At 38.1% G+C, this 12,599-nt stretch overlaps 1 protein-coding gene across 3 annotated transcripts in view; it reads left to right on the top strand.

The window, feature by feature from the left end:
* CDH9 (cadherin 9) overlaps positions 1-12,599 on the top strand; it is a 113,505-nt gene that overhangs the window by 15,208 nt on the left and 85,698 nt on the right. For all 3 annotated transcript variants that reach the window (XM_063300203.1, XM_063300202.1, XM_063300204.1), the window contains exon 2: positions 11,931-12,225. In XM_063300203.1, coding sequence (XP_063156273.1) covers positions 11,931-12,225 — 295 coding nt within the window. The remainder of the gene's footprint in view (positions 1-11,930; positions 12,226-12,599) is intronic.

Below are 12,599 nucleotides of genomic sequence, written 5' to 3'. Positions count from 1 at the left end.
TCTTCCAGAGGGGGGAAGAAAACAGTCAAGAGCTCTTTATTGTAAGAAATAAACACATAATTGTGCAAGATCAAACATATATTTATATATTTTTTTTGCTTTTCTTCCAGAATGTCATATATATGTATAATAGACAATATCAAGATTAATAACCACTTTCAGAAGAAAAAAAAAAATACACAGAGGCTCAGTTTCTCCATCATATTTGAATATCCCCACATAAAAACTGCCAATGCTAAAAATGGTCTTGCCTTGCCTTTTTCCTCTCATCTCCATACAAAGATGGAGGGAAAATGTGTGGTGTGTTTTATATTTCAGAAATGATATTTTCTTTAAAAAGTAATAAAAAAATGTTTTGTGGAGAAGTACAATACCTGTCTGAAAAATGTGACCCAATGGTGCTTTAAATGGCATTAGTCAAGGAGGAGTTTCTGTGTGAACTACTTGTTGAGTCATTTTATTGCTTGGGTGGGACTTTGCACTACTGAATTGCTTCAAACCACTGTTTATTTCCTGAATATTATCAGGAACATTAATCCCATTTTGCAGCCAAACTGCATGTTTATGACTAATATTTTGGGAAATAGAATAAAGTAAAATATTGGGGGAGAGAATCCTCCAAGATTCCAGGGGAGAGGGGGCTTTGATCTTGTAGACAAACGCTCCTTTAGCATCCAGATGGAAGATCTGAAGTCATGGTTTGAAGGGGAATGTACCTTTGCTTCAGTGCTTTCCTTCAAACAGATGCTTCATTTGAAACCTCAGAGAACTGAAGCTTTGCAGAGCCCAATGACAGACATTATTGCACTACCTATATAAATTTTAGTACACAAATAAGAAAAGAGTGCTTCTGTGGGTTCTGTCATTATAACGACAAAGTATAATTTGTGTTCCTGAATCACTAGAACATTTTTTTTTTCTTACAGTGATGATGAACTATCTTTTAAATAATTTAGCACAAGTGGAGATTGTGATATTGGTACACTCCTGGTATGAATATGTCTGGCCTTTTCTACAGGGACTCAAAACAATGGCCATAAGACCCTCTCTTTTGTTCCCCCTCCCAATAATCATGAACATTTATGCATGCTCAGGATGTTGAGGATGTGAAGTCTATGGGGCTTATGTGGTGCAGTTCTCTTCCATGGCCTATTTCTACTTCTAGCACTGTCCCATTGTGTAAATGTAAACTTTGGTGGACACTTTATCCATGATTCAATTAAAAAAAAAGTCAGTGTGCTAGCTATGAGGAGAGGTTAATTTAGTCACATTTTCATGTTGAAGGGTGTCTATGAGCATGCAAGGAATGATAAGTGAGTGCCCCCAGAACTATTTATGGTGATCAACAATTCCCAAAATGTACCACTCTGGAAAACAAGGCTCAATGAATTACAAAATGCTAATATTATACAAAGTTAATGATAGTCCCTAATTAGGGAGAAAGGTGATTATTGTTTGATTGATTATGTGCCATCAAGTTAGTATCAACTCTTAGCAAAACATACAGACCTTCTCCAGGATAATCTGTTCCCAACATGGACCTTCAGGCCTTCCAATTATGCACCAATTACAACTGTAATTGTATCCATTTTCCTTGCTGCTGGTTGTCCTCTTTTTCTCTTTCCTTCCACCATTCCTAGCATTATTGATTTCTCAAGAGAGCTAGGTCTTAACATAATGCATCCAAGATATAATAATTTAAGCCTGATCATTTGTGCCTCAAGTGAGAACTCTGAGTTGATTTGTTGTTTTCTGGGCTATTCATGGTATTCTTAGGAGCCTTCCCCAACAAGTTGAAAAGCATCAATACTCTTTCTGTCCAATTTTCATTTCTGTAGAGTATTCCACAGAAAACCATTTCCTTCATGATTCAGATTTTTATAGGTATACAAACATCACTGATTTTTTTCCAAGGCCTTCACTGCTACTCTATCTGAGTGCTTGTCCATGGCATATTTCTTATCTGCTGGTTCCTTATTTGTTTAAAGTTGATTCTAAAAGACAGAATCTGTACACTGTTTCAATATCTTCATTATTAATTCTAACCCAACCACTCTGGGGACCACAAAAAGGGGTGTTGGTTGACTATGCAGCACCTAGACTCAAAGCACTGGATCAAAGAGGCTGCCCCATTTTGAATCTGCCCCAGATTCTGTGTATCTTTAGAGGATCAAGTAGATTAGTATTGATTTAGGTCAACCCTAGAGTTCAGTTCAAGATAACAAGGCAGAATTACTTGATTTACAAAATCAAGGTGCCACTTTGGTTCAGATCACTGTAGTGGTCCAGAATTGGCTAATATAGACTGATCAGCCTACTAAGTGTCATAAACAAATTATATGCAAAGCATCTGAATCATGAATTTCAGGCCTGAACAGAATCTGAAGACAATTTAAGGGACTAATAGGCCTGATTTAGAGAAGGTTGGTCAACTGTAGACCATATTTTGGCATTGCACCATCTAATTCAGAATTATCTGCATAATTTGGACACTGCCCAGAGACCCTTTTGGGAGATGGGAGGTAATAAATTCGATAAATAAATAAATAATTTAAAATCAACATTATAGCTAGCATTCTTAAACTTTAAATATTTAATTATTTATTTCAACTTATTTTAATTTATATGGCCACCCATCTCAAACAAGTGACCCTGTGTGACTAACAATTAAAAACCAGTTTAAAAAAAAATACAAAAGAAATGTACAATTGGCAGTCAAGATAAAAACAACATCTATCATCAAAACAACCACTTCAAGGGCTCCAACTGACACTCTACTGACCCTGACCCCCATTCCCAGGAACACATTCACACCTTCAGGGCCTTGCAAAAGGCCATTAAGGCCAATGTGGAGGGTGTTCCACAGGGCAAATACCGTGACAGAAAGTGCTATTTTCCTGGGTCCCACCAGATGGCATTATTTAATTGACAGATCCCATAACATCAGTCGGTCTCTGAGTGAGACGGGCAGGGAATATATTTGATATATAAATAAATAAAATTAATTAATAACATGCCTCTCCTGCCAGATATGATGGGACATGCAGACACAATAAGGGAGAAGCAGTCCCACAAATAATCTGTTCTCCTGCCATGAAGAGCTTTATAGATGACTACTAGCACATTGAATTGAACCCAGAAGCAGACTAGCCAACAATGCAGCTTATGGAGCAGAAGCGTAACATGCTCAAATAAAGAAGCACCCATAACTGCAAACATTACTATATTTTTAGTAGTGGCAGCTTCTGGATGCTCTTCAAAGGCAGTCCTATGTAGAGTGCATATGCAGTAGTCCACCCTGAAGGTGACTAAGGTGTGAGTGACATTTGACTCTAGTTAGAAAGATTATGTGGGATAAGCTCAGAAATATCACTGTGGATAGGTGTCATCTTTATCTGATCCAGAACTTGTATGCCAGTTTCTCCCTGAGAATTAGATGTAATATCCAAAGCTGCTTTCAAATATCATTTATGCCTTGAATGAAAACTCAAGATCAGAGTTCTAAAGCATCTGTACTTTTTCTATCCTGCTTCTTCAAAGTCCAACTTCTGCTTTTATAAAGTGAAAACCATTCGCTCTGTGAAATGGTTTCTAGAGTGTCACAGGAAGAGGAGGAAGAGGAAGAGGAAGAGGAAGAGGAAGAGGAAGAGGAAGAGGAAGAAGAAGAAGAAGAAGAAGAAGAAGAAGAAGAAGAAGAAGAAGAAGAAGAAGAAGAAGAAGAAGAAGAAGAAGAAGAAACAACACTGTGCACATGATTCATGGTATCTGAATATCTTTTCCAAGGCTTTATCGCTACTCTACCAAGTGCTAGTCTGCAGTGTATTTCTTAGCTGCTGGTTCCTTTAATGTTGATAATCAATCCTGATAGGCAGAAGCTGTCCCTCACTTCAGTATCTTAATTAAGTACCTTGTTGTACCTTTAGTTTGATCTTCTGTATATTCAATCTTACCCTCATTTTTTTTCACTGTGCTCCTTGACTTCCATTACTGGAGCTTGCAGATCATTAGCATTTACAGGTATCAGTACAAATGAAGGCTTTTCTATAATAATTATAGCACATATTGAGTTATTTTTTGATATTCTTTGACTTTTTTCAATTACCAGCATGCATCAGAAATGATGTCTCTTGTCTTCAGTTTTTTTAAAGCCATTTTGAACATCTGGCATCTTCCTTTCCATGTAGGGTTCTAATCTGCATTGGATGATCCTAAGCATTATTTTGCTAGCATGTGAAATTATGGATATTGTAAAATAATTTTCACACTCCTTTCTTTGGTCATTGTATGTAGACTGTTCTCTTCCAATCTGTTGGCCCTTGTGTCATTCTCCAGATTTGTTGGCATACTTTGGTTAGAATCTTCTGTGGCTTGATATATTTCAGTGGGTATTCCATCAACTCCTATAGACTTCCAACTTAGTAATGATCGGCATGCTGGTCTAAATTCGTCTTCTAATACTAGAGATTCTTATAAGTAGAAGGGTATCTTCTGAGGTATCTTAGATGTTGACAACTGTACTATACAAAATTTCAGTACAGTCCTTCCATATTTGTTTGATCTTTAAATCAGTTAGTATCTGCACATTGGTATCCTTTCTCATACCAATTTAAGGTTGGGACCTTCATCTGTGTTTGGAGATCTTTTGGAACTTCCCTTGTTTTTCTCTGTCTATTCCCATCTTCAGTGTCTTACAGATGTCATTGTAATACTGTTTCTTCTAACAGGACTCTGAAAATCTTTGTTAAGTTCCTTCCTGAAATCTTTGTCTTTCTTGGCTTTGGCTTCTCTTTTTTTCCCTCTTCTTGGCAATTTCCACCACCTCTTCTAACATCTAGTTACTTTTTTGTTTCCTGATCTTTGGGAGTCTCTTTTAACATTCATCATTAACAACTTCTTTAATTTCCTTCCACAGTTCTCTGACTTTCTATTAATTAGGATGGGAAGTTTTTACTTGAAACAGTAAATATATGCTCACACTGGTTGGTTTTGTTCTTCCACTTTAGCTTGATTTGGAATTTGCAGATGAATAATCCTTGATCTGTTTCACAAACAACCCCTGGCCATGGCTTTGCTGTTATGAGTTCTTCTACTTCCTCTTAGCAATAATATATAACTATATAACTATAAATAAAATAAAATAAAATGTAAAATAGATTTTTGAGTACTCCATCCAGTGATGCCCATGTATATAGATGTCATTTTGGTTGTTTAAAGACTGTGTTAGCAATGAGGAAATTACTGAATGGGCAAAAATTGATAAGTAATTATCCTGTTTCATTTTTGTTTCCTAGGTCATACATTCAAACTACATTTTCCTTCTTGGTATTTCCAAACTTTGACATCCCGGTCTTCAGTCACAAGAAGCACATCTTGCTTGCATATTCTGTTGCTTTCAGGTTGAACCTAATTATTAAACTCATCAACCTCCTCTTTTTTTTTTTTCATTAGAGGTTGGAGCATGAGATAACGGTCATATTAAAAGTTGTCCGCAAAGGCTGATTGATATTATTTGGTCACTAACTCCTTTGTACCCAAGTAGTGTCTTTCATGTTTATGAAAGCAGTTCTGTTCCTTTTTTGTTTTTGTGTCCTGGGGAATAAAAGTACCAATCATAATAAATTCTGATAGTTTTTTTTTAAAGTGAATCAGAGCTGAAGTGACTCCCGAAGTTTACACTTGCACACAAGGAAGGCTCCAGAAGGACAAAGAGGCCATGGAAAAGAACTTTATAAGCTCCTTTGGCATTATTTGCATGTTGACTGTTTTTGTTTTGTTTTGTTTTGTTTTCCTTGCTAGGTGGACAGTGTTAAGTCCAACCTTTCTTTTAGTGCAGAAGAAGCAGTTTCCTCATATCAAGCCTGTCTGTGGACAAACATAGCTAAGTTCTGCTGACCAAATAGCAGTGGTGACAAAATACACAATTAAGTGTCTTTGATCATCTGGAAATAACCAGAGATGGAATGTAATAGTGTTTACAAATGACCACCACAGCAGTGGAAGAAAGGGAAACATTAGCTGGAAATTTAATGTCCACAAAAATATAGGATGTGAAGAGTACCACTTCAAAAGGGGGTACCACTTATTCTGAAGCTAGAATAAACTCAGCTCAGAACTTTTGGGAACCTCTGGAACCAAAACCAGTGCAGCTTATTTTGCATTTAGACCAATCTCTCTCTGTTGCAGCCCCCGTCCTCTGGAATAGCATCCCCTCTGAAATAGATATGACTCCCACTCTCCAGGGCTTCTGGAAGTCAAGACCTTGTTGTGAAGTCCCTGTTACATTTTTTTTAAATGTTATTGTTGTTTTCTTGTCTGGGCAGTCATGTTTTGTTATGGTATCTTTTGAACTGTATTTTAATTATGCCTTTGATATTTTGTAAGCTACCCAGACTCTTTGTGGCATTGGCTGATCTTAACAAATTTAAAGGAAGGAAGGAGGAAGGGAGGGAGGGAGGTGTGATGAGAAACAAAGAATTTTGTTTCACATGGAGGAAGGAAGACAGGAAAGCTTGTAAAGGCACATTAATTGATAGATGGAGACTGCTAAACTCAAAGCTTCAAATCAGTTTCTCCTCTAGACAGAGGTTTAAAAATCAGCTTACAGATTATTGAAGGAGGATGACCATGAGGGAATTAGAAATGGATATAGATTAAATGCAGCTGTATGAGTAGAACAATCCCTATTCTCTCTGCTATCAAAGGAGGAGTTTGGATGCAAACTACATTTGCAAATCTGCTGGGATCCATTTTGATCAGGTGCTTACCCTTGCAGAGGCATGGGTGTCTGTTTCATCATGGTGAAGCTCAGAGCTTTTCCCCATGGCTGAGTTAAAATAATATCCACCAATCTTTGAGAAAAAATTATACCAGCATACAACATGTCTGGTTCTAAAGTGAGCTACTTCCCTGCCAAATACACGTGCAGCCTAAGCATGGACTAAATATAGGCATTTCTATTTCTAATTTCCCATCTTACATCCTACTTAGAAGTGATTGATTAATTGATTATGTGCCATCAAGTCCATGTTGAATCCTAGTGACCACATAGATAGATTTTGTCCATGATAGGAGTAAGTAAGAGGGATAATTACTGTATATTGACTGGCATTCTCTTGCAGGCTTTTAGTCTTTTTCTGGCTGGAAGTATATGGACTTCCTTGTTGCTATTTGCTTGTTTTGCAAGGACCAAGCCACTAAGTTACTATGGTAACAAATCACTCTGGCAGGATGAACAGGTCAAACTTAAGTATCCTCGGATTTGGGTGTGAAAAGAATGACCATATAAGGAAAACCTGCTGATTTGCCTGTGAAAGGAACTTGCTTGGGCTTGTTTAGTTTCCTTTTATACAGCCTTCCTTTCAGTCCTACTCAGTGTGTGTGCGTGTGTGTATGAGCTTATAAAGCTTTTGTGCCTATCCAGGATATCTGGATATGAAACTGTTTATGTTTTTATGTTTTCTGTAAATATTTTTATAGAAATGCCTGGTGTGTTTTTTCTGATCTCACAGGCCAAATGCTTTCCAGCAATCTCTAACATTCCTCTTTTCTCTGGCTTTCCAGAAGGCATCTGTATTGGATAGATTTATTCCATGGTGCTTCCTTTAGTGGGTTCTTTGGACCTTCCACTCACCACTACTTTAGAAGTCTTGCCCTGGGCTCTCCTGGAACCAAAACCAAGCCTTTTGCTGTCAGTGCTGTCTAGAATTCCTGTTGGTCTGCCAGACATTGTGCTTCTCTTTCCATTCCTTCCAGAAACCTTTCCTTTTAAGTTTCCAGTTTTCTCTTCCTTCTTTCCATAATTCCCTTTTCTTATGGAATTATACTATGTCTTCTACTCTTGGAATTGCTATCAGCTAAGAATAACAGCTTCTCTGGCATACACACACACTAACAGAAAGCCATGGAAAACTGCAGGTTGTCACAGAGTGTCAGTTCTAACATTTTCTGTATTACAATTTCTTTTTTTTTTTTAAAAGCATTCCTTCTGATTATGGACATATTTACTCTGCCTGGGTGCCCAGTTGTGAAAATGGGCTGCCAACCATTTCTGAAGGGCAGATATGGACGTTGTTGTCCTCGACTCATCTAAAGTCCACTGCAAATGCAACCTCTCCCCATATTTTCTGCTCCATGTTGAAAGTAGTATTTTCCAGCTTGTGTCCGCACATGCATTGCATTGCTAAAGCATTGTGACTTTCCCTACTGGCTTTCCACAAGCAAAGTCAATTGGGAAGCTGGCAGGGAAGGTTGCAAGTCACTCCAGTAATTTGCTCCTGCTGCTTTTTTTTCCCAAGGAGGCCACTATGGAGGACAAGATACTCCTGCCCACCCACGGCCTCCACCGGACCTCCCCAGGCCTCCCCCAATACTTTGGCCCTATATTTTGACTGACTACTGTGAAGAAGCAGTATGTCCCCTCAACTGGGCCAATGGTCTCCACCATGCAGTCTGTGTAGCCTGGGGTAGAGATGTAAAGATGTGTATCATCAGCATACTCATTATACTAAACCCTGTGTTGATGGATGACCCCAACCATTTGCTTCATGTAGGTGTTAAATAGGAAGGAATAGAAAGTGGAAAGTGGATGTACCTTGGTGGTCTTCTAGTCATTAAATTGAATGGGATGGTCTGAGCAGGAATTCTCAGACAATCCCATTAAATTTAATGACATCAAATTTGTTTCTGATAAGGAGGAGAGAGTTTCACTGACATTCATACTGAAGGAGTGTGCCTTTTTTTGCTATGATGTAGCCAAGGGATATACAATATGTGAATGTCCTGTTTCAGAGTATGCAGTCATCTCTCCATTGGCGTGTGGCCTTCCTTTTGTCCCACACTTCACTTAAATATCAGAATTAGACATCATAAAGGAATGTTTTACAATTAAGAATTATGAGGAGCTGCACAAACTTCAGAAGGATGAAAAACTGTGCAACAAAGAGCAACAGTACCTGCATTAGCTCCCTCTACTGTCTCCAACAATAAAATAAGGTCCAAAACAGCATTAAGAGAAATTAAAAATTAACCCTCAGGACTCTGAGGTTATGGCAGAAAAACAAAGACTTCTTTCTGAGGAAAGAAAACAACTGAGGAATCTCAGAGCAAATTTCAGGATCATTTTAGCTGAAGTATCAAATATCGCAGATGCCTTTTTCTCCATAGCTCTTAGATGGCAGCTGGGATGGAAATCTGCATGGATATAGAGAATTACAAGGTTTCAGATGAAGTAAGTTTTGCTTTCAATCCAGTAATGCCTGTTTCTTCATATATTCTTTTAACAAGGCAGTCCCTTTATGTCAGGCAACATAATGAAACAGATTAAACTATAAACTCTTGGGATCTCAGAATACTCTGTCTGTGACAGTAAATAAACCAAGTGGCATCAAATAATTATACAGGTAGTCCTTAGCTTAGGTCCAGAGACTGTTCAAAGTTACGGTGGCACTGAAAAAAGGGACTTAACAACCTTGAAGTTCCAGCCTTTGCAGCACCCCTGTGGTCACGTGATTGCAATCTGGGCACTTGGATGCCCAGTTCACGATTACAATATTGCAGAAAGCTACAGTCTTGTGATCACCATTTACAACCTTCCCTGCTGGCTTCCTACGAGCAAAGTCAATTGGGAAGCTGGCAGGGAAGTTTGCAAGTCACTCCATAACTTGCTCCCACTGCTTTTTTTGCCAAGGATGCTGCTATGGAGTATGAGAAACTCCTGCCCACCCACAGCCTCCACCAGCCCTCCCCAGGCCTCCCCCAACCCATGTGTGGGCTCTGCTGGCCCACCTATGGTCCATAGTGCTTGTCTGTGGCACCCCCCACCCCTACAGCACTCCCACGCTCCTTGCCTGAGACTCCCACCTCTTTCTGCTTAACAACCCACACAGTCCTGGGGTTACGACAGCAACTGGGACTGCTGGGATTGCCATTGCTAAGTGATGCAGTCACATGACATCACACTTTACGACCGTATTGCTTAGCAATGGCAATCCTGGTCCCAACTGGTGTCATAACCTGAGGACTACCTGCAGTTAAGAATGGGTAAACTGTAACACATATATGTTTGTAAGGAATAAAGAAACAGAATTCTGGTTAGATTTTCAATTAAAGGCAAATTTTTAGTAAGAGAAAAAACAAACAACTTTTCAGTGGTGGCCTCTCTTCAGGTATTTGTTTTTTTGCTGGATTTCCTCAAAAAAAATTTCTTTTGGAAATTTGGATGCACTATGTCTTTATTAAAAAACAAACAAACAAACTTCCATGATATGCCAGGAAGCTAAAGAACTTACTGACTGTCCTCCTTGGCTTCTACCACCTAGCTTTTTACATTAAAACAAAATTGAAAAAATAAAATAAAATAGAAAGTTGGCATGCTTCAAGAATGGCTCTAGGCCCCATTAAAGAATAAATTAAAAAAAAATGTTGGGGAGACTAGTCCCATGCTTTTTCTGAGTGTATTCTCATTTCACCATAAAACTGACTAAAATGGTACCGAGCATCATATGGAGTTGCCACAGGAGGATAGAGAGGATGGATGGCAGGTAGTGTCAAGATTCATGATCAGATCTCGTGACACTTCCCATCTTAGCTCAATTCCTTTGCTTGATGCAGGAGAAGATTCACTGAGTTAGCTCAGCAAGATTAGAAGGTTTACTGAAGACTGGAATAAAGCCATACAAACAGTTGTTTACCTATCACCAGTGAGAAGTAGTAAAATGATTTTTGTACCCAGGAGTGGGTGATTAAACTTGTGGATTTTGCTCTTCCCTTTCCAAATGGACAAATACTTGGGCCTGCAGGTAGTATTTTGTAAAATTCATGAACAGCAAGGCCCTTCCAGCTGCCATTCTGTATGAATATTCACAGTATGTTCTCAATTTTCCAAAGATGCCCACCAACCTAAAAGGATGAGAGGTTCCTATCAGCAATGACTAGAGCAGGGGGAGAGAGGTGGAAAGTCAAAACAGGCAAGATGACCTCACAATCCAAGCCATGACCCTTTTGTACACACATTGTCACATACAAAAGGGATGGGGTTTGGATTGTGACACTGTCTCCACTGTCTTGCCTGTTTTGACCACACCTGTGAACTTCACTTACTCACATTATAAGCCATCTTGAAGGTATTCAGGAATTCAGAACTAAATAAAAGCTACTGTATAGATTTCAGCAACAATAGTTTAGTTCATCATTGATAAATAATATTAGATAAAGCCATTTATACATGCACACATAAGTGAATAAATACACATTTAATCTTGTTATAAATCTCATCCACCTATTACTATTATTCATATCCCATAGATGTACATATCAATAGTTCTGCATACCCAAGGGACCTTTACATCTGAGGTCTTCAAAAGGCAACTTGCAGTGTGTTAGGATAGATATATTTAAGTGTTTAGTAGGATTCCTGTCTAGATTTTCTATATTTGATTTAAAGAAGGCAAGTTTTTTTTTAATTGCTATATTTTATTTTATTTCTTACTTATAAAAAGAAACACCTTCACACACATAATGATTCTGTAAAACAGTATAGCTATTGGCACTATACTTAAACAGTACAAATATTGCTAATTGCTATTAATATAATGCTTTTCTATTTAAAAAAAACCCAGATGATGCAAGTCTGCTGGGGAAAGAAGCTATTTTACAGCCATCATACTGTTAGTTTTAACTACAATAATCTTACCTTCTGCACTTTCTTTGCCCTTTATCCATTTGCTTAGGTATTTTGCCTGTGTGACCAAAATCTTAAGTTTCATCATTTTCTTCTCCCACAATGAAACTGATGATAACCACTGCTGACCTCAATTACAGACAAGATTTCTGGAGCCCTATTCATATCTGCTTAGGTAGATTGTCTTTAATAACAATGCATCTATTTATAAAATTCTCTCTCTCTCTCTCTCTTCCTTTTTATTTTCTTAAAGCTACACACTGACCAAGATAACGGAGATGGGAATTTAAAATACATATTAACAGGAGATGGAGCTGGCAGTCTGTTTGTTATAGATGAAAACACAGGAGATATTCATGCAGCAAAAAGGCTGGACCGAGAAGAAAAGTCCCTGTATGTGCTGCGTGCCAAGGCTATAGATCGAAATACTGGAAGACAGGTGGAACCAGAATCGGAATTCATCATTAAAATCCATGATATCAATGACAACGAACCCAAATTTACCAAGGATATTTATACAGCCAATGTTCCCGAAAAGTCTGGAGTTGGTAAGCATAATGTATCATCATGTAAATGTTAAAAGGAGATTGAAAATTAAGTCACTTTCCAATAGTCCTCTAAGGGCTGTTTGGGGGATTTTAAATAGTAAGAAATCCTTCCAAAAATATCAGTTGAACTGCTCCTGTTTGTCAGCAATATCTACCCTATTGATTACCATATGGCTTTCATTCACCATTAGCAGTCAAACGGAAACATATCAGACACTGTATGGTCTTAGCACTTATTGTTGTTCAGCAGTAAACCACTGAAAATACTTTTTAATGGACTCATGTTTGTTCATGGTCAGTGACAATAATGAGTTTTGCATTCAGATTTAGGCCGCCAGAGTACAAAGCAATATTTTGATTTTCTCTCAAAGCTT

The sequence above is a fragment of the Candoia aspera genome, chromosome 3, assembly GCF_035149785.1.
Source record: "Candoia aspera isolate rCanAsp1 chromosome 3, rCanAsp1.hap2, whole genome shotgun sequence".
Lineage (NCBI taxonomy): Eukaryota > Metazoa > Chordata > Lepidosauria > Squamata > Boidae > Candoia > Candoia aspera.
This window is presented reverse-complemented; position numbering and strand designations above follow the sequence as displayed.